The sequence below is a fragment of the Dromiciops gliroides genome, chromosome 6 (assembly GCF_019393635.1).
Source record: "Dromiciops gliroides isolate mDroGli1 chromosome 6, mDroGli1.pri, whole genome shotgun sequence".
Classification (NCBI taxonomy): domain Eukaryota; kingdom Metazoa; phylum Chordata; class Mammalia; order Microbiotheria; family Microbiotheriidae; genus Dromiciops; species Dromiciops gliroides.
Genome location: NC_057866.1, coordinates 23,196,627 through 23,222,671, shown reverse-complemented (window position 1 = coordinate 23,222,671; position 26,045 = coordinate 23,196,627). Strand labels below are relative to the sequence as shown.

The 26,045-nt window shown below is 54.6% G+C and overlaps 1 protein-coding gene across 1 annotated transcript; it reads right to left on the bottom strand.

Annotated features, from left to right (window-relative positions):
• Positions 1 to 1,363: 1,363 nt before the first annotated feature.
• On the bottom strand, positions 1,364 to 26,045 carry MYBPC3 (myosin binding protein C3). Its single transcript, XM_043971702.1, has 33 exons — positions 26,021 to 26,045; positions 23,754 to 24,020; positions 23,174 to 23,302; positions 23,009 to 23,083; positions 21,445 to 21,593; positions 20,120 to 20,237; positions 18,753 to 18,801; positions 17,993 to 18,022; positions 17,698 to 17,754; positions 16,066 to 16,268; positions 15,564 to 15,696; positions 15,328 to 15,330; positions 14,858 to 14,982; positions 14,160 to 14,265; positions 13,686 to 13,852; positions 12,624 to 12,789; positions 12,304 to 12,410; positions 12,079 to 12,108; positions 11,184 to 11,320; positions 10,893 to 10,967; positions 9,494 to 9,653; positions 9,279 to 9,383; positions 8,381 to 8,569; positions 7,540 to 7,674; positions 7,157 to 7,324; positions 5,944 to 6,032; positions 5,422 to 5,617; positions 4,912 to 5,051; positions 3,737 to 3,896; positions 3,467 to 3,603; positions 2,882 to 3,068; positions 1,539 to 1,584; positions 1,364 to 1,401 (listed from the first exon to the last, which is right to left on the bottom strand). The coding sequence occupies exons 1-32, from the start codon at positions 26,043 to 26,045 to the stop codon at positions 1,574 to 1,576; spliced, it is 3,828 nt and encodes a 1,275-aa protein (XP_043827637.1). The 3' UTR covers positions 1,364 to 1,401; positions 1,539 to 1,573.

Sequence of the window (26,045 nt, the reverse complement as noted above, 5' to 3'; positions counted from 1 at the left end):
TAAAGCAGCCTCCGTCTCTGCTCCGGCGTTCTCCTACTTGGGGAGTCTGGGGCCTCTTATGGGGGGGTTTCGCATCTCTGGGGTTAGGGCCCTGCACTCCCTGGTCTTGGACTAGGTGCTGTGTGGGGCTGGGGTGCGGCCCTGAACCATCCTTCCCTCCCCGTGTAAAGATGACAGGGATGTGTAGTTCTGTTGGGAGTCGTGTTGGCCACCAGAGGGACCTCGTGGCCCATCTGTGTAGATGAGGGAGGCATCTGACTGGGCTTTGGGCTCAGGTCCCGAAGGGACCTTTCCAGACTGTCCAGTTCACTCCCCTTCGTCTCGTGTAGGAAATCCAGGACTCGGTGGTAAGGAGACTCGGTCCCAGTCACCTGTTGTCCCACAGAGTTGGGATTAGAACTCGTTTGGTCCAGCTGGTCGGACCAGTCATCTTTCTGTTGTACTCCACTTGCTAGGCAGGAGCAGACCCATTATGGGTTATATTTCCAAATAACGTCCAGGTCTCAGGGGATAGCGTCCTCTGGCTCTCATAGATACGGGGTGACATCCTGCTGTCAAAGTTCTGCTGGGGATAATGAAAGTGTCTGCCTAAACCCCTTGGGAGTCTCTTAGCCTGGTCTTCCCCTGCCTTACCTGGGAGGTAGTAGTGGTGAGTGACTGAGAAACAATTGTTGTGGGGGAATTTAGGGTCTTCCTGACTCAAGAGCAGCTGAGCAGGGTTGGGGGGAAAGTTACCAACCAAAGTACTCCTTGATGTGAGCCGCAGCAAGATGAAGGTGGAGGGATCAGATCCCAAGCTGGCCACTGCCCTGCCAGGCCACTAGGTCTCCCAAAGAGCCCACCATCCAGTCTAGGCCTTGGCTTGGGCCTTCACCCAGACTGGCACCTACATGGATCACCTTGGCCAAGTGCTACATACCTGTGCCTCATTTGGAGGCCAGATTCCCCTGTGGTTCCCCGCCCCGTGGCCAGGCTGGGCAGTAACAAAAACCAGGCTGATGGGCTGCACAGGTCATTTATTTGTGAAATGCCCTAAGGTGAAGCTTCTAACAAGCCTGTCTTCTTTACATGGGCCACTTTTTAAAGCCACTGAGTTGGCAAAACTCCTTGGCTGGAGAGCTCCGGGAGACAGGCAGGAAGTAGAAAGCTGCCTGGTGGCATTGTTCACACCAGCCTCAGCCCATCATGTCATCTCATCGTCCTCAGGGTTCAGGCAGAGAACCTCCCCTCCCCCACCCCCCAGCTGCCTGAGGCAGGAGGGCCCGACTCCATTAAGATGCCCTGTTGTCTTTCCCTCCCACCCACCCCCAGCACACGCGCACACACACACACACACACACACAAACACCACAGCAGAAAGACTGGTTTCCTCCAAGGTCAGGGCCAGGGTCCTGGTGGCACCTGTGACAGAGGGCACAGCTGTGAGCGGTCTGTGCCTATCCCCTGCCTCCCTCCAAGCTTCTGTCCCCTAAAAACAGCTTTAGCAGAGGGGCCTTGGCTGAGGGTCCCATGGTTTTCTGTATTTGCCTGGTGCTTACCGGCTCTCACTGGCTCTCTGGGGTCTCCAGCTTGGTTACTGAGGCACTGCAGGAGAGAAAGCAGGACAGAGCTCCAGACTTAACTCATTCACCAGACACTGAGTTCACGCCTCTCTCTCTCCTCTCTCTCTCTCTCTCTCTCTCTCTCTCTCTCTCTCTCTCTCTCTCTCTCTCTCTCTCTCTCTCTCTCTCTCTCTCTCTCTCTCTCTCTCTCTCTCTCTCTCTCTCTCTCTCTCTCTCTCTCTCTCTCTCTCTTTCTCTCCCTCTCTCTCTCCCTCTCTCCCTCTCTCTCCCTCCCTTTCCCTCTCCCCGTGTCTGTCTGTCTGTCTCTCTCCCTCCCTCTTTCTTCACTTTCCCTCCCACAGAGTCTAGCCTTTCTAGAAAAGCCTTTAAAAACACTTTCTCTGCCTCCCTTAGAAAGCCGGTAGGTTTCCTCTCCATGCTTGTCTCTACCTTCACTTAGCTAAGAAGCATGCAGGGGAACCGATCTGTCTGCCCAGAACAGTCAGAAGACACTTCCTTGGCGGTGGCGCCTCTGACGCAGGCTAATTTTGCCAGTGAATACTCTTAGGATCATAGACTTCAAGCCACAAAAGACCTTAAGAACCATCCAGTCCAACCCTGAGGGGTTTTCCAGATAGGGAGACTGAGGCCCTGAGGGCACAGGTAAGGTGTGATTCCAAACACGGCCCATCTCTCCTTTTCATCAGTGGCTTGGATGGAGCTATCAATGATGAGCTTATTAAATCCTCATTCTTTAGAGAGTGAATCAAAGGCAGGCTTCAAGGAGGAGGAAGATTGCATGGGCAGTGGGAAAATCACCGGATAATACTGTAATAATAATATTTTAGCGGATGTTTATAGGGCGCTTTAACATCGGCTATGCACTTTACCTATACGATCTCATTAGGTCCTCACAACAATTATGAAAGATATGCCTTTATCCCCATTTTGTAGCTGGGGAAAAACGGGGCTCAGGTGAAGTGACTTGCCCAGGGCCACACAGTTACTAAGCGCCTGAGGCACGGTTTATACTCGGGTCTTCCTGACTCCAAGTCCGGTGCTCCAGCTACTGCACATCTTGGCTGCCAACTTACTTGATGTGTTCATCTGAAGACACCACGACTCTGAACCACAGTTTCCTCATCTATAAAATGTTAGACTAATTCTAAGGTCACCCAAAACTCTAAATCAATTGTCCTGTGAGGACTCAGAATGCAGTGAAATGCCCGACTGATGCCTTTCTAAGAGCAGCTTCTTGGCCTTCAAGGAGTTCCTGATTCCCGTATCCCCTACCACCTCCCTTATTTCTCTGATCCCCATTGCCCAGGCAGTGTCCTCACCTCGCACCTCCAGCCGGCACTCACATTGTGCTTCCCCCTGGGCATTGATGGCCCGACAGACATAAGCACCTCCATCAAAGGGGCAGGGTTTTCGGATTTCCAGGGTCAGCACCCCCTGCTTGCTGAACATCCGGAAACGAGCATCTTCACCCAGGTTCAGGCCATTCTTGAACCAGGAGATCTTGGGCTGTGAGCCAAGACAAGGGGGAGGGCAATGAGATGACCAAGTCTGCCAGAAACTCTGGGGAAATTGGCCCCTAAACTCCCCCCAGAATCATTGAAAGGCACTGGGATCAGCAGCTAGACCCTAAGAACTTGTGCCAAGCCCTAGGTCCCGTAGATGATACCTAGGGGAGCCATAACCCTGTGGTAAATATGGTCCTGGCCCAAGCTGACAACTTATTCTAACATTTTACATGAGAGCAGGGTCTTCCTGTAGCCTCCTGAGAGGTCTGGGCGGACCCCCATTCCACTTAACTTCTTCCTAAAGACTTTTGGAGTCATCAACCAGGACCGTACAAAAGCCCTTCGACCCACCTCTGGTGGCAATGGATTCAGCTCTCTGGGTGGGATGTAGCTGTGTACCTTAGGGCTTCCTCGGACAGCACAACAGAGGACTGCGTTGTAGCCCGCGATCACAGAACGGTTCACCAAGGGCTGGGTGAAGCTCGGGGCCTCGGAAAAGTCGAGGTCTTTATACGTGGGGGGCTGGTATGTGAGGCCTGCCGGCAGCAGAGGGGTATATGATGAGGGGCCTCCCCAAGTCGGGCCCTTCCATGGCCTGTAGTCTTCTCCCCTTGCTGAGACGTGGCCCCTGGCCCCCCACACCCCCACCTCGCCAAGGAGTAACTCTACCTATTTTGGGGATTAAGACTGGCTCCTTCGTTGTGGCGGCTTTCTCACTGGCACCCACCATGTTGTGGCTAAAGACCCGGAAGTAGTAGCTATTGCCCATGATGAGCTCAGAGACCACACAGTGAGTCTGACGGTAATGCTCCAGGACCGTGAACCATTCCTGAGCCGGGGAGAGAGCGTTGATCCAATACAAGTTTATTAAGTACCTACTATGTGCCAAGCACAAAGACAAAAGTGCAGTAGTCCCTGGCCTCAAGTAGTTTATGCTTTACTGGATGGGCAGGAAAGATCCCAGGGTCAGCAGTGCTGTCCCCCAGCTTGCCCTAGTCCCTGGCCCTTGACCTCTGCTGACCAACACCTCAACCTGTGTAATGAGGGGGCCTAACTGTAGTAGCAGCGAGGTGAAACATCATTATATAAGCCTGGAGTGAGGATTCCCTGTGTGCCAAGCACTGTGCCGGGTTCTGGTGATCCCAAGGTGAAAATGAAGCCAGCTTAGGTCTCGCTGCCAGAACAATGAATACCAAGGAGCAGATAGAAACGTTTTGTTTGTGTTGGGTGGGGGACGGAGAAGAGTGCATGCGCACACCACACACACACACATACACACACACACGCACATGCACATGCGCACACGCACACACGCACACACACACACGGACATGAACATGCCACATGCACACGCGCACACGCACACACGGACATGAACATGCCACATGCACGCACACGCCACACACATGCACATGCGCACAGAGACATGCACACACCACACACACATGGACACGCACACACCACACATGTGCACACACATCAGGAAAGGCCTCCTGCGGAAGAGTAAGTTCACTGAAGATAGGAATTCCAAGCAGTAGAGGGGAGGAGGGTGTGTGTGGGGAGTGGGGGGTGGCAGGGTGCAGCTTAAGCAAAGGCCCAGGTAGAGGTGGGAGCTAGAGCGTTAGTTAAGGGACAAAGTAGGCCAGCAAGATGAGAGCTGGGGGGCCCTGTGCTTCTTGTCTTGTCAGAGCAGGGGGCAGCCACGGCCTGGCATCAGGAGGTGTGTCTGTCCCACCCAGCGGCCGGTGTCCTCCCCTTGCTCCTTACCCACATTCCATCACACACACCCCCCAGTTCTCCAGGGGCAAGCTTATAGGAGAAGGCATCACGGCCCCCCGTCTTACCATGGTCTTCTTGTCAGCCTTCTGCACTGTGTAGCCCCAGAGTTCTGTGTTGCCATCATCCTGGGGGGGTTTCCACTCCAGGGCCACGTTGAAGCCCCAGGTTTCCGTGACTCGCACTTCCTGGGGGGGGCTTGGTTTGTCTGTGGAGAGCAGGGACTGGGTCAGCCCAGGGCCCGATTATCTAACCTTCCCTCTTGTCTCTCCAGGCTGGCTAATGGCTTGGAAGACGGCTGCCTGTTTTCACATAGTCCCTGGGTCATCCAGGGTACCCGGGCCCCTCCTGACCCCTGGTGGGTCCCAGTTCTTCTGGGATAGCTCCATGGAGTGGAGAGCTACAAGATCCCAGCCTTCTTTTAGACAGGAGGCTTGGGGTGGAGTGAGGGCTCGGGTTGGTATTGGAGGGCCCTACCAGCTAAGAGTCTTTGGGAGCCACTGAGGCACAGGGCATGTGGCCCCTGAATTCCCAGAGAAAAGACAAGCCTGGGGCTGAGAGCCCCCAGACCCACACACCGACGATCTGCAGGACCAAATTGGCTTTGTCTTCCATGTTCTCAATCTGCACGGCCACCTGGTAGGTGCCTGAGTGGTCCCTGCGGGCTGCTCGGATGAACAGGATGGTGTCCGTTGGGCTGTTGCGGATGCTCACATCATTCCCAGCCAGTGGTTGCCCCTCCTTGCTCCAAGTCACTTGGGGCCGAGGCTTTCCCTGTGGGTCAGTGGGTAGCTAAGTGCTCAGCTCAGCCCTCTGGGCCACCAGCTGACCCAAGTGTATGTGAGGGGGGCAGGGGCTGCCTTGGCGGGGGGTACTGGCTGCCCAACAACCCTCCCTCCTCTGCCAAAACCCATCAGCTGGAGTTCTTGGCCCAGCCCACAAGGCCACCTGGGCAACTGCTGCCCAGGCTCCAAAGGAAATGGTCCAGCCCCTGGGCCTGCAGGACGAGTGTCAGACAATGGGCCAGGACTCAAGCTCTTTGGGGTGGAGAGGGAGATGTGGGTGGACGGCCCCCAAGTGAGGAGAGGTGGGCCGCAGACCTGGAAAGGGATGAGGACATTCACAGCTTCTCCCACTTTTCTCTGCACGGTCTGGCGCAGGTGCCGAGGCAGCCGCAGCCGGGGCCGCTCTGTAGAGGTAGAGAGGCCATGCATCAGAGAGTGTGACCTTGGCCTCGGCCCTAGGGAGGCCCAGGGCCTCAAGCCCCTAGCCCTTCGTGCCTGAAGAAGCCAATACATTGTCGGGGTGGACTGGGGGGGCATGATGCCCATCTTCAAATGCCCAGAGGTTTGTTGTGTGGAAGAGGGATCAGCTCTGTGTGACCTTGGAGGGCAGAACAAGGAAGGAGCAGTGGGTACAAGTGGTGGGTCTGGGTTTAATGTAAGGAAGAGCACTCTAAGGTCAGGTGCCATACAAAGTGGATGGAGAGGTTGCAGTGTACTGCCATGCCACTCCAACCCGGGCCTTGAAGCAAAGGCTGAATGTGTTTGTTTGTTTGTTTGTTTTTTGGTGGTTTTTTTTTTTTTTTGCAGGGCAATGGGGGTTAAGTGACTTGCCCAGGGTCACACAGCTAGTTAGTGTCAAGTGTCTGAGGCCGAATTTGAACTCAGGTCCTGCTGAATCCAGGGCTGGTGCTTTATCCACTGCGCCACCTAGATACCCCTGAGTGTGTTTTACACGGGGCCCTGAAAGACTGTGATTAAGAGACCCTGTCCCCCACACAAAAGCAGAACTTGCCCAGCCTCACTCCACAAGGCCCCCAAGGGAACAGTGGTTTTTCCAGTACTTAAAAGGGGCTCTTCTCTGCACCACCAGTCTTTTCTTTTCTCAGCTACCCCCAGGCCCTTCCTTTATAAGGCTTGGGCAGCCCAGAGACCTAGAAGTAGTCCAAGCCAGACCCTCCCTCCGAGCATGGGCTTCAGAACCGGGAGGGACATTAGCGGCTACCTGGTCTGACCCTCTCATTTCATACTTGAGGAAACGGAAGGTCCTTCCAAGTTCACATGAGCAATCCCACTGCTCTGTCTCCAAAGCTGGGGCTTTCCCCCTACTCCATGCTGTCCTCCGGGAGGCCTTTGGGCTCAGTCTCTCCATTCCCAGGCCATCTCCTCCATCCGGTGGGGATCTAAGGGTCTGGGGGGACCCCATGGTCACCGAAGCCTTTGCTATTCTGTGGGTAATGGGAGTTTCACAGGGGCTAGATGGGATAAAGCCTTTGCTGCTCTAGAGAAGGAAGCACCCACTGGCACTCACCCAAGATCTCCTGCACAGTGATGGGCTCCTTGGTGGTGGCAGGGGCACCAGGCCCAGCCAGGTTGTGTGCCCGTACTCGGAAGAGCAGCCTGGCCCCCGTGGGAAGCTCCTTCACCAGCAGTGATGTGCGCTCCGTCAGACTCTGCAAGGCGCTTACCCACTCTGAGGCTGCAGGGAAGGAGAGCCCCAAGTCAGCATGACAACTGGCATGGGCACTTCAGCATCAGCTCCAGACTTCCCTTCCAGAGACCAGGGGAGAAAATGAGGCTGAGCCGACCCATCAGGACCATGCCTGCCTGCAAGGATGTGGCACTCCTAGGCTGGTACCCGCAGGCACGATGCTTGCTGGGCGCTGCAATGGGAGGGAGAGGAGAGCGACTTACATCCCTCTCTGCAGTATTCCACGCTGTAGCCGTCCAGCCCCCCGGCCCCGACCCGCTCTGGGGGACGCCACTTGAGGGAGACTGTGGTGTCAGAGATGTCCTCCACACCCAGGTGGGTGGGCTCGCTGGGAGGGCCTGGGGGGTGAGAAGCCAGAGGTCAGAGAGTGCACTTACCTCTAACACATGCTCAGAGTCTCAGAGTCAGAAGGGGCCCCAGGGCCCATTGTTAAGCGGCTGCTACAGGTCAGGCACCAGCAAAGGTGATGAAAGTCAGTACCCTAATCCCTCTTCCTAGCTGGGCAGAAACCCCCTCAGAACATCCCCACAAGTGCCTGAAGACCCCCTCCCTCCTAGGGTCACCAATCCCCCCCCTGGGGCTTCCTAGCGCTGAGGTGGGCAATGTGGCCCAATCTGTATCTGTATGTCATCCCCACTGCTTCCGCCTTCACAGAGAGTCCCAATCAAACTTCCGGGACAGACTCTACATGGGGCAGCCCAAGCATTAGGCCCTCTGAGATCCAGCTCAGGCAGAGGCCTGGAAGGTGGCAGGGGTAGGGGGGGGCAGTGACCTGGGCACCAGGTGGAGTCTGCCTGAGGAGAGCCCTCACCCTCACCAGGAGTTGGCACATCCAGGTGCCCCCGGGGCCATCTATCAGACCACAGCGATAATTGATCATGTGTCTATGGGGATCGACAAGGCCCTCTTCAAGCTCGGTTGTGACTGATGTGCAGACACCGGGAGTGGCTTTGACACAGCTGGTGAGAGGTTGGGCCATGCACACGGGGGATTGTGGGGAGGCCCCAGGGGACCTCAGCTCATTCCAGGCGACACCAGGCTCACCTACAGGCATGAAGGGCTGGGAGGCGGGGCTGGGCCGAGACATGCCGATAGCATTCACCGCGTAGATGCGCATCTCATACACCACCCCCTCGATCATGCGCCTGGCCTCATGGCTCAGCTCCCGGAGGAGGTCGAAGTTCAACCGCATCCATCGGTAACTCTTCTTTTTCTTCCGCTCTAAGATATAACCTGGGGAGGGAGGGAGGGAGGAGGAGGAGAAGTGGGACATGAAGGGGAGAGTTACGGAGGACAAAGTAGGGGTGCTCCCCCACCCAAACTCTAAGGAAGGCTCAATTTGACCATCTCCACCTACCCGGGATCTAGTGGCACCACTCCACCTGCTGGGGTTCCCCACTTCCAAAATCGCTTCATTTTTACTTACCTATGTTTCTGCCCAGTAGAAGGTAAACTTCTTGTGGGCAGGAATGGCTTTATTTTTGTCTTTATATTGCCTAGCACTGTACCTGACACATAGTAGGTGCTTAATATTTGTTGAATGAATGAAGTGTGAGAGAGAATAGGTGAAGGGACTTGCAGGGGAGAATCCAAGCTACTCCTTCCCTTCCATCTGAAGACATGGACTTCTGACCTCAGGACCCATGGGCCAGGCTGACCTGGGACAACCAATAGGTTGGGGCCATAGAATTGTAAGGGATCTTGGATACCTTCTAATCGAAACTTTATAGATATAGACCTGAAGCCCACTGAGGGAAGAGATTTGCCTGAGGTCCCATAAATAAGTAGCTGAGCCAGGATTTGAACCCAGATCCCCATACCCCCCAAACTTAGGACTTTTTCCAAGTCCTAAAGGCAATGTCAGGAGAGCAACCTGGACTTTGAATGAGCCCCAGGCTGGCCCAAGGCCTGCAACTGATCAATCAATCAGTATTTCTCTCACCCAGGATAGGCTGTCCACCATCATAGGCTGGAGGCTGCCAATGCACAGTGCAGGAGTCTTCCCCAATGTTGCTAATCTTAGGGGCCGCAGGTGGGTCAGGGACATCTGAGAAGGAAAAGCAGATGTTTGATTGTCTTTTCATCCCCAAGCCCCCGGGCCTGGATCCCTCCAGGGGAGCCTGATGCCCAGCACCTGGTGCCCACTGCCTGCCTCACCGATGACCTTGACGGTGATGTTGACCTGGTCTTCCCCCACGGGGTTCTTCACTGTCACAATGTAGACACCTTCATCCTCCTTCTCAGCCCCCTCCACCGTGAAGATGCTACGGTCCTTGTGGGTCTCCACACGCACTCGACCCTCAGTCTCACACAGCAGCTGAGAGAGGGAGTGGGTACCAAACAGAAGAAGGAGGTTACTGTTCTGGGGATCCCTTGGCCTGGGCACCAAGGTCTCCCCAGCAAAGTCAAGGGCACAAGTGACCACAGGAGGTCCCAGTTTCTGGTTCTCTCCTTGGGTTCTTTACATCCAGGGCTGGGCATGAGGACCCCCCTGCCACACACACACAGAGACTCCAGGCTTGAGAACCAATTAACACCATCAAGTGGGCACCTATTAATCCCAGGCCCCATGCTAGGCACTGTGAGGGGAGAGCGAAAGAACATTAGATTGGAGATGCAATGTGGCATGATGGAGACACCAGTGGACTTGAAAGCAGAAGAAGCCTGGCCCTGGCACTTGCTAACTCTGTGACCTTGTACAAACTACTTCTCTCCTGGCCTCAGTGTCTTTATCTGTAAAATGGCCATGATGATGCTTGAACTACAGGGTGAGGCAATGGTAAACAGCTCTGTAAAACTGTTTTTGAAAAGTGGTGAATCAAAGGTCTCAGGGCCCTTGGCAACTCCTGAATTCACTGAATTCTGGGATCCAGCAAGAAGATTCAGGTTCTAGTCCAAAGCTCTGTTACTAGCCCCGTATGGACTAATCTTGGGGAGATCATTGAACCTCTGGTCTCTCTGCCTGGGAGGAGATTATGGGACTTAGCACAGTGCTTGGTGCATAGCATAGTAAACACTTAAATGCTTTTTTCCCATTCATTCACTCACTCATTCATCAACTCACTCATTTATTCACTCACTTGATCATTCACTCACTTTATTCAATCACTCATTTGCTCACTCGCTCACTCATTCATTCATTCACTCACTCTCCCAGTTCACTCACACTCATTCATTTGCTCGCTCACTCACTCACTCATTCACTCACGTGCATTCATTCATTCACTCATTTATCCCTTCACTTACTCATTCACTCATTCATTCTTTCATTCGTTCACTCATTCACTCCAATAGGTGAGAAGGGGCTTTACAGTCAACACTGACTATATAAACCATCAGGCATTGTTACAGATCTAAAGAAGCAGAAGCAGTTATCTCCATGCCCACCCCCACAGCTCCCCAGTGTTGAAAGCAGACACACTTGAACGCAAAAGAACACTTGTGAGCAGTCAGACAGGAGAACAGAATCTTGACCAAGCCCCCAGGGCTTGAGGGGATGCTCAGGAAATGAATGGTTGGGGAGGTTTTCCTCACAGTGGCCCCAAGTCTGTCTTACCTTCTTCTCAAACACCCACTCATTGTCAGCGGCATTGCTGGAGGCATCTGGGGTCTCACCCAGGCCCTTGCTTCCCTGAAAGGCAGAGCCACAGAATGAGGGTGAGAAGAAGGGGGAGCTGAGCTCAGCTTGAAGAGGAAGCCCTTGTCCCCTCAGCTGGGTCCCATAGCTAGCACCTCCCGTGATCTCCTGGCTGCCCCTCCCTCCCCACTGGTTTCCTTCCCCTTGCCAAGAAGTACCCAGTTTGCGTGTGTGTACGTGTGTGTTGTGGTGGGGCGTGGGGGGAGGCACCTGGGCGGCCTTCTGCCAGATGACAGTCGGTGCCGGATCCCCAGAGATGGGCACATCCAGTCGCAGCTTGTTCCCAGCTACGACCACGATTGTGTCCGGTGTGCGTCCAGGGCAGTCCAAGTGGATCTTGGGAGGTTCTGAGGAGGAGACCCAGAACCCAGGACATAAGTCAGACATGGTTAGGAGCATCAAAAAGAATGATGGAGGGGGCAGCTAGGTGGCGCAGTGGATAAAGCATTGGCTTTGGATTCAGGAGTACCTGAGTTCAAATCCAGCCTCAGACACTTGACACTTAACTAGCTGTGTGACCCTGGGCAAGTCACTTAACCCCCATTGCCCTGCAAAAATTAAAAACAAAAAACAAAAACCAAACAAACAAAAAAAAAAGAATGATGGACCATTTGAATGGGAAGAATGGGACCGTCTTGTTCAACCTGGAGAACCTGAGAAACCACACATGACTTTTTATCACCAAACAAGTGAGTCTGTGCTCTTCTCCTGAGATCTGACTTCACTTCATGAAGTGTACGTGCAGAGATCACATGCTAACCCACACCTCTGACAAATCTGATCTGGTGCTCATGATGGGGCTAGGAGATCCAATTGTGGCTCAGACTAGTGTCTGTCTCCCCCTCTCTTCTATGAATTCACCATGGGGTAAAAACCCTGTTTATTTCCCCTCTAATGCCTAGCACAAGGAAGGCACACAGAGGGGATCAGCAGGGAGCACATTAACTCCCCAAGGCTATGTCCAGGATTTTGGACTGTTCTGAATTCCCAACTCGCTACTATGATTCTGGCTCCTTGGGAGTTTTATAGGATGGCGGTAAGAGAGGGAAGGGGTGGTGGCACAGGTGAAGAATGTCTAGGGTCGAAGGGGACGTATGACTCTCACCTTGCCTGGGAACAAAGTCGATTTTGACCTCTGAAAGGGAAGAAAGGAGGGAGTAGAGCTGAGTGAGGAAGATGATTTCAAGGAAGGAGCAGAGAAGTTTCCCCTCCACCCAAGCTTTAGGTAGTACTGGCTCTGCCACTCAAGGTAGGGGTTGTCCCATGCGCCACCCCAGAGAGGCCACATGTGCATGCCCCCACCACCCAGCACCAGCAGTGCCAGGCTCACCCATGAAGTGGAGCTTAGCTGAGAGGTTACAGGCAAAGCCCTCAGGCACAAAAGTGTAGTCAGCTTCATCAGCAGGGGTGACGTCATCGATGGTCAGCTTGTGGACCCTGGGGGTGGAGGTCTCAGCTCAGGGGGGGCCCAGGGAGCCAGGAAGCTGAGCATTAAAACCTCTCACCACATCTCTCTATAAATAACAGATCTCTGCTACCTCTTCTCCCCCATCATCCCAAGAGCAAGGGAAGTGGGGAGCAGGATGCAGGCTGGGGCCCAGAGTGCTCAGGGGCTGTGGCCCCAGACCCTTCCTCCCACCATCCACTCACCGGCCAATGTGGGACACCTTTATGCGGCTGTCGGGCACCAGCTCCCTCCCGTTCTTGAGCCAGACTCCCTTCACATTCTCATCTGACACCTCACACTTGAACACAGCTTGGTCCCGAGCCCCAACTGTCAGGTCTGCGATGTTCTGATACACCTCCAGTGTCTTTTCTGGGGAGTGGAGAGGATGGCTGGTGTGAATGCAGGTGTGAACACCTCTGTGTGTGTGTGTGTATGCGTGGGTGTATACATACATACATATATATATATATATATATATATATATATATATATATGGGAAAGAATGGCCCAAACTCTGTCTCAGACATTTCAGAGGTGTGTGACTTTGGGTAAGTCATTTAACCCCTCTCAGACTCAGTTTTCTCATCTGTAAAGTGGGGATAAGCCTTTTGCAAACCTTGAAGTGCTATGTAGAAGCTAGCTATTGTAGTGGACAAGTTCCTGCCCCTCCCTGGGTCTCAGTTTCCTCCTTCATAAAATGACCTCTAAGCTCCCTTCTGATTCAGGTTAATTCAATCCCACAAAGACTGAGGTGGCTGCTCTCATGGGGCATTGTGGCAGCCACTCGGGACGAAAAGAAGAAAATCAAACCCAGTCCTGCCTTCACAGGGCCTACAGTCGTCCAAGGGAAGATGCGAGGTAGTGAGAGACAAGAGGCTTGGACAACACTCTCATAAAATGTGAGGGAGGAAGGGAGGGAGGGAGGGAGGGGCAGAGAGTGGAAATCAGGGCGCACTTCCTATAGGAGGTGGCATCTGAGCCCTCCATTCCAGGACCCTAGAATATGCGGTACTCAGGGGGGATCAGTGAGGGCAGAGTAGCAGGGACATGGATGGGAGGCTGGAACTGAGGGGTGCCTCAGACACCTGGGTGAGCCTGTGCAGGCAGGGCCATTCACTTGCTGGACCCCAGTTTACTTGTCTGTAAAATGAAGGGGTTGGACTTGATGGCTCAGGGGGTCCTCCAGGTTAGTCATGCTCCACCCCTCAGCAGGTCTGACCCCCTACAGCTGCCCTTGGCACCTCTCAGCGCCGTCCCAGCCTCACCCTGCACAATGAGCTCCGCCAAAGCCTGGCCGCCGCTGGTGCGGATGGCATAGTGACCACTGTCCTCCAGGGTTGCCTCGTTGATGATCAGGTGGTGCTTCCGTCCATCCTTCTTAAAACGATATTTGAAGGTCTCCTCTCGGGTCAGTTCCACTCCATCTTTCAGCCTGGCCCAGGTGAAATAGACTGCTATCATGGTGGTGGTGGCAAGGGGGACCAGAGGGATTGAATGGGCTGCAGTGGCGACTTCTGGGGCCTGATGCTACGGGGCGTGGGGGGCTACCCACTGAGAAGAGAAGCTTTGGACCAAAGGCTGGGCACAGTCATGATGCCAACCCCAGCCCCAGGAGAGCACCGGCCCCCCTTGCTCTTAGAAAGCAGGGCCCAGTTGGTCACTGCTGACATCTCCCATCCTCTCCTGGGTTCCAGCCTTTTTCCTCCTTCCTCTGGTAACTGTCCCAGGGCCGTGCTTACCATTTGACGGGGGCTCCCTCCTCGGACACTTCACACTCGAATTCTACTCGCTGCCCAACTGTCACCATCTGGTCCTCCAGGGCCCGGGTGATCAGCACCGGGGGCTCTGCCAAAGCACAGCTGTTCTTTCCCTGGGGCCTGCTCAGGCTCAATGCCTCCCCAACTCCCACGACCGAATCCCCACCTGGTTTGGCACCAGCTCGTTCCACAGAACGGACTAGTCCTGCCTGGGGCACCACCGTTTGGGAAGAACATTAACGAGCTAGTGAGCCTTCAGAGGAGAGTGACCAGAATGGACCTTAGCAATTGATGGATCCATCCTCTTTATTTTACATGTGAAGACACTGAGGCAGAGAAGAAGCAGGGAAGGTACCGAAGGCCATGCCCTGTGACGATCAGCTACAGGAGCTAAGGGTGTTTGGCCTGTGCGAGAGAAGGCTGAGGGTGTGTGGGGGGCAGTGGGAGGACATCAAAGTGGAATAGAACTGGGTGCTTGGCCCCCGAGCTAGGAGCAGTGAAGGGGAGGGGATCTGAGGGGGAGCTTCCTAACCCTCAGTGGGACGAGGAGGCGCTGGCTTCCCCCTCCCTGGAGGTAGTCAAGGGATGGGGGAGTGACCATGGGTGAGGAGAATCCTCTTCTGCTGGGGCTTAGGCCAGACAGCCTCACAGGGCAGAGGGGGCCTCCCCGGCCCACTCACCTTTCACAAAGAGCTCAGTGCTGCACTTGTCCCCATTCACCACGCACTGGTAGGCAGCATCATCTGCCAGGGAACACTGGCTGATGGTTAGCATGCGCTTGTTGCCAGAAGACTCAAAGATGTACCTGACGGGAGGGGGCAGACAGACCCTGACTAGACGGGATCCTGGGAGCTGGACCAGCCCAGGTCATTGGGGAGGGAGGAGCAAGAACTGGGGGAGGGGGATAGACAGATACTGAGGAAGTACTCGCTCTCTGCCGCCATTTCTAGCATGTGGGATCCTAGTTCTAGTCTGAAAGGGACCTTAGAGGCCAGGTAGTTGCAGCCTCATTTTCTAGATGATGTTAACTAGCTTGCCCCCTGTTCCCCTCTGCTCAGCATCTCCTCAAGAGCCCCCGCCCACCCTGAAACACCATCATAGCAGGCTCCTCCTTGTGCCTCCCTCCAGCCAACCTGACCCAAGAACTTACTTGCTAAAGGTCAGAGAGAGAAGGCCAGTTGCAGAATGGACAGGGGGAGAAGAGACAGAGATTGACAGAGAAAGAGAGACAGAGAGTCAAGGGGCATCCTCACCCTCTGGTCAGAAAGCTCGCTGCCTCTCAGCCAGCCCTCCGTGTCTCCCCCAGCTCGGTGTCCCTGGATGCCCCATCTCCCAGTTTCCCAGTGCCCCTCCAGTACCCATCACCATCCCTGCCACCAGACGCACCTGCCGCTCATTTGAATTTCCTGCCCGTTCTTCAGCCATTTGACCTCAGCGTCAGGGTCGGCCAATTCAACCACCAGCCGGATCTTCTGCCCTTTGTTAACCTGGTAGGCGGGGTCCAGCTTCTTCAGAAAGGCTTTTGGGGGACAGAGAGACGGCTTAGCTTCTCCTGGGGAACCTGCCCTCCCACCCTGAATCAGTGTGTTCAGAACGGGTGGGGAATGAGGCAGATGCCAACCCACCTCCTTCCTGGAGAGGTAGGGAGGGGAGCATGGGAGAGAGAGCCCTGGCTCTGCCACTTACTGACCGTGAACCTCAGTATCCTCATCTGTAAAATGGGGGAATTAAGACCTGCCCTCACAAGGATTGTTGTGAGAGACCTTTTGAAAACCTTCAAGTGTCACTTAGAAGACTTAGCCCCTTTCCCCATCAGGAGAGCTGAGCTAGGTAGAGGGTGAGCACTTGGCAGGGCGCCAGGTTGGGGGGCAGGAGTGGGAAGACCCACCCGCGCTCTTCTTCTCCTCCTTCTTCATGCCCTTGAGGCGTTTGAGCATGCCACGCAGGTCCGTGACGCCATGCTGGAAGGCGATGCGTTCATACTCCGAGGGAGGGGCCGTCCTGAGGATCTCCCAGACGTCCTCCTCGGCTGGGGCCTCCAGCTTCGGGTCCCTGGTGCCAACCAGAGGGGTCCCATAGAGGCTCGAGCGCCTCCCCTTCCGTGCCCAGCCCTGTCCTCACGACGGTCCCAGGATGCAAGAACTCCCACCCAGAATCTAGATTAAGAAGCCCCTCCCCCTCTCCCAGGGTCCTGAAGACCAGACTCTCCAATCTCTTCCACCGTGTGAGGGGTGGTAGGACAGCTCCCCGAGAGGACCGAGGTGGGGAGGGTCTCTGTGAGGTCAGGGAAGGGGGGGGTGGGGGTGGTTCCGGGGCATCCCCCCCAGGATTCAGTTTTGTAAATGCCCCGGCTGCATCTCCAGCCATCAGGCTGGCTGGGGGCTGTGCAGAAAGAGCTTTGGTTTCATGGTGGGGTGGGGAAACATGTTGGCCTTGGTTTGGGGTCTAGCCGCTCAGTGGGACACAAGGGATGCATCTGAATAAGTCAGGGTCAAGGGCACTCACCTGGTCCGAATGAAGCTACTGTACTCCAGGCATGGGGAGGAAGAAGCGGGAGAGAGAGGGAAGTGGGATGTGTTACTATCATTCATGTCCTCCCACCCCCACCCCAACTGGCTTCCTTACCTCCTTAACACCCCCAACCCAAGTGAAAGGGGAGCCATTTCATGGGTGTTTTTAAAGGACCAGGCAATTCCCTCTGCCAATGCAGATCTGCCCCTTAGAATCTTAGGGAATGGCTAAGGGCACCGAGGGCTTAAGTGACTTGCCCAGGGTCACACAGCCAGTGTGTGTGTCTTCCTCACTTGAAGGCTCTCTGAGTCCCTAGGACATGGTGCCTTTCGGTAAAAGGGACAGGGTGGCTTCCAGGAATAAACCAAGTCCCCCAGTGAGAATGCTCCCCAAGGACACCCCTTCCCTTCCTGTTCACCCAAACCTTCCTCCCTCAATGTTTTCCTCACTCTCTGGGTGGTGGAGATGACAATAGCAGGAGCAGCAGCGGCAGCAAAGGGGAGGGTGGAGAGAAGAAATGGAGGAGAAAAAGAGAAAGTGGGTCAGGTCCTATAGCTTGGAGACCCCCTCTCCCACACCCCTAGGCCCTCATCAGGCCCCCAGCTCCACCCCAGGCAGGCTGAGTATCAGGTGAGAAAGAGGAAATAGCCTAACACTAGGGGTGTGGAACTGTCTCCCAGCACAGTGTTGGGCACCTAGAGGTCCCTCCATAGACACGGAAGTGCTGATCCCTGCTCTGTGTGGGGGCGGGGGCACTTTCAGGCTATGGTGGAGACCCCAGTTCCTGCAGCTTTAAGGTTCACCAAGCCCCGCCTCCCTGCACACCTGGCCAGAGGCTGGTGGTGCCTGTGGGATGGATGGATGGATGAATGGATGGATGGATGGGCAAGGCAGGGAGGCTCCTCCTGGGCTCACAAAGCTGGGAAATGCGGGGGACTGGTGGGGGCGGCTGAATAAGGTCCTCCCATATCAGGCCCAACTTTCCATAATCCCCCTGATACCGACTCACCTCTTTTTCAGCAAGGAGGAAAAATCCAGGCTCCCCCCATCGTCGTGACCGTCTCCACTGCAGAGAGAAGCCCCACCAGACCCCAGCCAGGAGTGAGGGGACTGTGTGAGCAGGACAGGCCGAGATGGGGCTGGAAAGTTACAGAAACGGAGCGGGAGACGACCCCCCCCCCACCCAGGACCCCTTCCCTTCGGTGCCTTAGAGGAGGGGCTCATGGGGACTCCAGCTGGGGCTCCATCACTCCCACCCCTTCCCTGGGCTCCTGGTCTGGGCACAAGGGCTGGGTCAGGGTTACCTGGTCCGGCGAGCACCCCCAGGCAGGCTCCTGCAAGGACCAGACATTAGGATCAGAAGTTTGGACCTAGAAGGGACTTTATTTTTTAATTAAATTTTTTTTTTTTTTTGCGGGGCAATGAGGCTTAAGTGACTTGGCCAGGGTCACACAGCTAGTAAGAAAACTGACTAGTTAGCATCTTAAGGTCTTTTTTGGGGGGGAAGGGGCAGGGCAATGAGGGTTAAGTGACTTGCCCAGGGTCACACAGCTAGTAAGTGTCAAGTGTCTGAGACTGGATTTGAACTCAGGTCCTCCTGAATCCAGGGCCGGTGCTTTATCCACTGTGTCACCTAGCTGCCCCTAGAAGGGACTTTAGAAAACGCCCAATGCAACCCCTCATTTTATAGGTGAGGACACTGAGGCCCAGAATGGTAAAGGAACTTGGCTCTTTCCACTGCCTTCCTTGCCCCTCCCCCCAGCCCAGGGGTCCACCCTGAGTTCCCCACCCTAGCTGGGGGAGATGGTACTTAGAGAGCCTTCTCCCCATCCCTCCCTCATTGAGGGTGCCACATACCTCCCCTCCCCCCCACCAGGACCCCTTGGTGAAGAGAACTGTTGGTTTCATTCCTGCCCACCCAACCCCAGCCTCAGCCTCAGATTGGCTGAGAGGTTCCCGGGGGGCAGGAGTCAGGCTTGGCTGGGGACACCTGGGGTGCAGCTAGGGGCAGGGGGCAGGGGGCAGGGGGCAGGGGGCACCGGGGACAGAACAGTATTCACTCACGGGCGACGGAACGCTGAGCGAATGTCAAGGTCTGCAGGACCGATGGCCTCTTTGGGGGAGAGGCAGGGGAGAAGGAAGAGAGAAAACAGGCAGTGTGAGGAAGAGGCAAGGAAGGGGGTGCTGGGGTGGAGACTCTGACTCTGGGAGATCTCTCTTCCCCTTCCTCCCCCCTCCCCATCCCTGGGGAAATTTCATTGGATTTCAAGTCAGAGAGGACTTTAGGAATCAATTAAATATGGAACCTCAGGATTGGAAGGACAGATGAGGAAACTGAGGGACTTGGCCAAGGACAAAGCTAGTGTCTTTTTTTTTTTTTTTTGGTCAGGGTAATGAGGGTTAAGTGACTTGCCCAGGGTCACACAGCTAGTAAGTGTCAAGTGCCTGAGATCAGATTTGAACTCAGGTCCTCCTGACTCCAGGGCAGGTGTTCTATCCACTGCACCACCTAGCTGCCCCCAAAGCTAGTGTCTTAACCTCGATGGGCCTCGGTTTCCTCGTCTGTACAAGAGGGAGTTGGACTCAACAATCTCTAAAGATCTTCAGACTAAATTCTGTGATCTCAGGACTTTTGAGAGATGACACTGGGAGTAGCTAATAAGTCAGGATTAGAACACAGGGCTCCTGACTCCAAATTCAGGGCTCTTGCCAATGCCCCACACTGCCTCACCAGTCCATTAGTCCATCCCCTAATTTTCTGCCCTTTTCCCAGGTCGGGGAGAGAATAGACCACAACTGGGGGATCTGGGATGGTTTCATGGAAGGGAAGGCACCTGAGCTGAGTTTCAGGAGCGATGGGTCTGGAGGGTGTACCCGTGTATGTGAATGGGGCAGAGCTGTGCCTCCCATTTTTCTTATCATCCCTCTCTGTGCCTAGCTATGAGGGCATATGGTCAGTGTGACTGACCAAGTCAAACCTGAAAATATCCCAGGTATATTCTAAGGAGATAAGGAAGGGAGAAGCCCTGCTGGACAGACTGGGCAACCAGAGTAGGTGAGTATTTAGTTGGGGAGGTGCCCACAGTGGATAAACCAGAGTAGGCAGGACTCAAGCTAACAAGCATTTATTAAGTGCCTACTATGTGCACCAGTGCATTAGCTGGTCATTCCCTTGCCCTGGTAGTAATAATAACACCAGTTCACAGCTGAATCGTTCTTAACATAATTGTCTCCCCTGACTCTCCCAACGACCTTATGAAGTAAGTCATATCATCCCCCATTTTTCAAATAGAAAGCAGGCTCGGAGAGGCTAATTGACTTGGTGAGGGTCACACAGCACATGCGTATGTACTTGAACTCTGGTCTTCTGACCCCCCCCCCGCCCCAAGTCTTGGGCACTATCCACTACCCCGCACTGCCTGTATACTCACCGTGGACTGTGAGATTGAAGTTGCAGCTGTCGAATTTATCCTTGGTGGAAACTTCACAGCGGTACCCACCGGCGTAGGCTGCCTGGACCTCAGAGATGTGTAGCTCGAAGAGATAGACCTGTAGGGTGAACAGCGGTGGGTGAGGAGTTGGAGGGAAACCAGGGGATACTTGGGTTCCTCACAGCTCCCAAAGGAGGCTTGGGCATAGAGGGGTCCCATAGAAGCTCGAGCGCCTCCCCTTCCGTGCCCAGCCCTGTCCTCACAACGGTCCCAGGATGCAAGAACTCCCACCCAGAATCTAGATTAAGAAGCCCCTCTCCCTCTTCCAGGGTCCTGAAGACCAGACTCTCCAATCTCTTCCACCATGTGAGGGGTGGTAGGACAGCTCCCCGAGAGGACCGAGGTGAGGAGGGTCTCTGTGAGGTCAGGGAAGGGGGGGTGGGAGGTGGTTCTGGGGCATCCCCCCCAGGGGGGATTGGGACAGAGAGGAGGAGCCACGGCTCTAGGCTGATGAAGGGGGAGCCCACTTTAGTCATGTCCCCTGACCCTAAGCCCCACTGCTCCCTCAGCTACCTATGCCCACTCCACGCCCCATCCTGCCTCCATCAGATGCCTTCCTGCGGCCGTCTGGAGTTGTAGGAGACATGGGATCTGGGTTCTAATCCCTCTCTACTGCTACCTAGCTGGGTGACCCTGGACAAGTCTGTTCCCTTCTCTGGGGCTGTACTTCCTTGTCTGTCAAATGAGGGAGGAAAGGGGAGGATTCGCAGGCTCATGGATCAGAGCACAATCCATTTAGAACGCACAAGGAATAGCAGAGACAGAATTTGGACTCAGGTCTCCTTCCATTAGATCATTAGGAATAGGACCGTCGGATGGGGGGGGGGGATTGCGGAGGGCGGGGAGGGGGGAAGCTAGATGAACACCTGACCTGGAGTCAGAAGGACCTGAGTTAAAATGTCACCTCAGACACTTACTAGCTGTGTGACCCTGGGCAAGTCACTTCACCTGATTGCTTCCAAAGAAAAAGGAATAGGGCTAGATCTATGGTTTCATGGGTCTAGGGGAACTGCGGAATGAGGAAGCTTCCTCTACCAATGGAGGTTGGTACCTTCCCTGTGATTTAGAATCATAGAGAGCTTGCCTAGGGGAATGGGGGAGGTATGGAGCCAGTATGTATCAGAGGGGAGGTTGGACCCCAGATTTTCCTAACCCTGAGTATGGCTCTCTAGCCACTCCACCCACTGTTCCAGGATGCTGTGCCTCATGGTCAGTGTCCCGCCCACTTGGCATCCCTGCCCAAGGTCTCCCTGCCATCTCCCAACCTTGCTGGCTCGGTCATAGCTGTCATGAAGCTGTAAATTCTTCCCCACTTTGCCGCTGAGGTCCATCCACTTCCCCTTGAACCACTTGACCACCGGGGGCTTCAGGAGGCTGGCCCCGGCCACCTGGGCTGAGAAAGTAATGCTCTCCCCTGGGAAGGAGGAAGGGGCCAGGTGAGGGATGGCCCCAGCTGCTCTCATCCCCGATCTTCCTCATGGAGGAATGGTGAGGACACTGGATCTGAATCCCAACCCTGACCCTTCGCAGTGACTACAGACAAGTCACTTCTTTGTGCCTTGGTTTCCCCAAATATAAAATAGGGGGAAATGATGCTTGTATTGCTCCTCAGGGGATCATTTTGAGGAGGGCGCTTTGCAAACTCTAAAGCATTCTAAGGTGCTGATGCCAACGTGGGAAGGAGCTGTGGGCGCTCCCATCACAGACTTCCCTGGGTCAGTTCTGCATGAGCAGCCAATCTGATGAAGAGCCTCTGGACTTAGCCGGGCTGACCTTCAGACAAGAGGCACAGAATCCATCGCCAGACCTGTATCCAAAGCTTTTCCAGTGCATCACCTCACTGCCCCTGGGCATGATTTTCTACACGAATCCCGTCTTGGTCCCCCCAGCCAATTGCTAGTGCTCTCCCTCCCAAACCACCTTGTATCTAACTCTGTTGCATAAACATCCAGGCAGTTATTAACTTCATATATGGACTGTATGTATTGTTAAAATGTTCTCTCTCCCCCATGAGGGTGAGAGCTCAGCACCAGGAGGGGTTGTTTCATTCTTTGTATTCATAGCCCCGGTGTCTGGAACAGATAAACACTCAATAGATTGATTGATTGATTGATTGGTATTATTTTTACTTCTTTCCTGGCTGTGTGATTCTGAGCAAGTCACTTAACCTCTCATTTGCTCCTCACAACATCCCTGGGAGGTGGGAACAGTTGTTACGTCTGTTTTACAGATAGGGAAACTGAGACTCAGAGAGGTTAATTGACTGTCTCAGGATTACACAAGTAAGAATCTGATTCAGGATTCGAACCAGGGTCTTCCTGTCTCCAAGCCCAGCACTATTTAGAGTATCACGCCATCCTTTCGTTGGAGATCTTGTCCAGCCTTCTGGCCCTCACTGAAAGTCAGCCTTCCCCTGAGGGTGCTGAACCTCTTCACCCCTCTCCATGGCCAGCTGCTCCTGCTGCACCCCCTGACATGCTGGAGGAGGAGTGGTCTTTCTCCTTGCTCCCTCTTGCCACCATTACCCAGAAGCCCCTTCTCCATGCTGCCGAGCTCCTTGTTGCTTTCATTTATTGGGGTCACTCTCCCTCAGTACTGGTCTCACCGTCATCTCCACCCTAGCCCCCACACCTCAGTTCCTTTGCCTCCCCACCTCTCACGACTTCTGCCTCCCTAGGGGCGGTCTTCTCAGAGCCAGCCCACCTTTCCCCTGGCCCCTCAGCCCCACTGCACCCAAACCTGTCTCTGATGCTAGAATTTCTGGTTCGAGTTCTGACCGTGTGTTATTTAACTAAGAAGTCAGTGGAAGTAAATGAGTCAAGCACTCACCCACAGTCACCTCGCCATCCTGGGGCCGGGTCACAAAGAGGCCAATGGGGTCACTGGAAGCAGCATCAGAGGTGGCTAGAAGAGACCCCAGCAAGTTGGCCGCTCTTTGCTTTCAGCTTTAAAAGCCTCTTCCCACCCCAGCCCCGGTCCCAGGTCCTTTCTCACCTTCACTCTTTGGAGGGCTTCCTTCGGACCCCGTGGTGGGAGCCTCACCCGGGGCAGCAGGCTCACAGGGCAGAGGTCCTTCCTGGGGGGCAGGGGCTTCCTTGGGGGCGGGAGCCAGATCTGGCTTTTCTGGGTGCGAATGAGGAGATATTTAGTTGGGGAGGTGCTCATTTTAACATCTGCTACTCTGTGATCCCGCCCCATATTCCCAGAAGTCAGGGGCGACTTCTACTTGGCTATTTCACGAGCCCTTCAGACTCATTTAAGTCCTCCTGTCTCCCCTTCTTGACTCCCCTATTTCAACTAAAGATGAGTCTCCTCCCAGCATATGATGCGTCAGGATGAGAAAACTCTACCAACGTGTAACAGCATCAGAAACAGTGGCTCAGGCAGGAGAGGTTAAATCTCTTTCCCAGGGGCGTTTGTAGAGGTTGCCCCAGGCTGGGCTCCAGGAAGCCTCCGGGGTCACCTTGGCCCCTTGGTCCAGGCTGGTGACTCAGGAGGGGCCGGTGCCCAAGTGGAGGGGGGAGGCCCACCTTTACCCCTGAGGCATGGAGGGAGGGAAAGGAAGGCCACACACCTGCTGCTTTGACCTTCAGCTCAAACTTGACCTTGGAAGTGCCGGCGATGACGGCATACGGCCCCTGGTCATCGAGGCCCACATCCCGCACCGTCAGAGTGTGCCGGTTGCCTTCGGATGTCAGCACATACTTGTCGCTGGCCGCTATGTCACCGCCAGCCCTCTGCCAGCGCAGTTTGAGGCCCGCCCGCTCGGTCTCAGCTTCGAATACCGCAGAGCTGCCCACTGCTGCCTCGGTGGTTTTGGGCTTCTTGCTAAATGCTGAAACTGAGGTTCGCCATTCAGCTTTATACCCCTCCAACAAACGCCCAGTCCCCTCGGGCAATTCCAACCTTGTCCACCCTTCCTCTGCTGGCTCATTATCAGTATGAGGCCCAGAGAAGGATGCATCTAGCCAGATTCCAGCAGAGATAGAACTTCCCTCACTTCTCAGCCCTCCAGGAGAGAAGGGGTTAGATTCAGACGGGGAGGGTCCCGCGATTCTCCCATTCTAGAGTGACTTCCCCCCACCCCGACCATAGAAGCCCACCCTGGAGGGATTGCTGGACTGCTCCTTTTCCAGCCCCCACCTGCCCTAAGAGTCTCCTTCCTCCAAGGCTCTGAGGGCAAGCATGGCCCAGAATCCCTCTGAGTGATGCCTCCTCTCAGGCACCCTAGCGATTATCCCCCCTCCCTTCCTCCACCCCCCCACCAGGAATTCCATGGTGGGCACCTCCTGAGTCATAGCCACAGTGCCTCCCCAAGGCAGCTGGACAGAACTGACTGTGGAGGCAGAAGAGCCAAGTTTACTTCTGGCACTTCCCATCTGTACAACGTGCCTCATCTGTGAAATGAGGGCCATCCTATCTTCCTAATTTGTTATAATTCAGCCGTTTTAGTCTCATCCAACTCTTTGTGACCCCATTTTGGGTTTTCTTGGCCAAGATACTGGAGGGGTTTGCTGTTTCCTTCTCAGGCTCATTTAACAGAGGAGGAAACTGAAGCAAACAGGGTTAAGTGACTTTCCCAGGGTCACACACCTAGTGATTTGCCACATCCCTCTCCAACTCATTTTACAGATGGGGAACTCAGGCAAATAGAGTTAAGTGACTTGCCCAGGGTCACATAGCTAGAAAATGTCCGAGGTCACATTTGAACTCAGGTCTCCCTGACTCCAAGTCCAGTGCTCTATCCACTAGGCCACCTTGCTGCCCATTATCTTAATACAGTCCTATTGTTCATCATGCCAGTATCAGTCAGTCTCTTTGTTTCTTGGGCTCCAGGCTGGGGGAAGGGGGAAGGAAAGAGGGGAGGAGGAAATGAGGAGAATTCTGACCCTGCCTGGAATTTGGCTAAATTTATCTCCCTGGGCCTCAGACTGATAATGCACAGCTGTGACAAGGCTTTGGGGGCTGGGGAGGGGAAGTGGTTAAAGACAGGTGCCAGGAGGCGGGTACCTGCATTTGGTTGGCCTTGGAGAGGAGAGACTTTAAGGAGTGGGGAAACTGAGAGGAAAATGAGCCTGGATTGGTAACAGAATCCAATGATCCCTTCCACATCCTGGAGGTAGGAGATTAGGGACCAGGGGAGCCCCACAGTTAGGGCTCTCAGGTAGTACGGTATACTCCCCCCCCAACAGGTGTCCGCAGGCCCCATCCACTACTCCAAGAGCCACCTATAGCACTGGGGAGTCTTTTTATAGTGGGGAAGAGGCCAGACTTGGCAGAGCAAAGCCCCTTCCTGTCTTGGGGGCTGTGCTCTCCAGGAAGGTCATATACCATTACAAATGGAAAGGACGATGAAGACCTTCAAATCCAATTTCTTATTATACAGATGAGAAAACTGAGGCCCACCGAAGTTAAGTGACTCGTCCAAGGTCACGCAGGTAGTAACTGACAGAGCCTGGATCCATTGGATCCTAGGGTGATGGTCATAGAGCTAAAGGGGTCCTTGGAGACCATCTAAGTCAGCTTCCCCTGATTCAACAGGTGAGGAAATTGAGGCTTAGAGAAAGGAATTGACTTGCCCAAAGTCTCACAGGCCAAAGCCAGTACTTGAACCACCCCAAGCTGGGCAGCATCCAGCCACATCCCTGGCCTCACTCCTCACTCCTTGGGCCAGCCAGCATGGAAGAAGGGGGAGAGGCCCCAGGCCCATTCCCCGTCCCTTCTCAAGGGCAGCAGATTCTAATACTGCTCTCCCAGACCAGCCCCTTTGACCCCGTCCCCACATTCACTGCTCCCTCCTGCCCCATCCCTGCTCAGCCTCCCATGCCCAGGTATCTATACCTGCTTTTTTCCCCAGCTCAGGCAT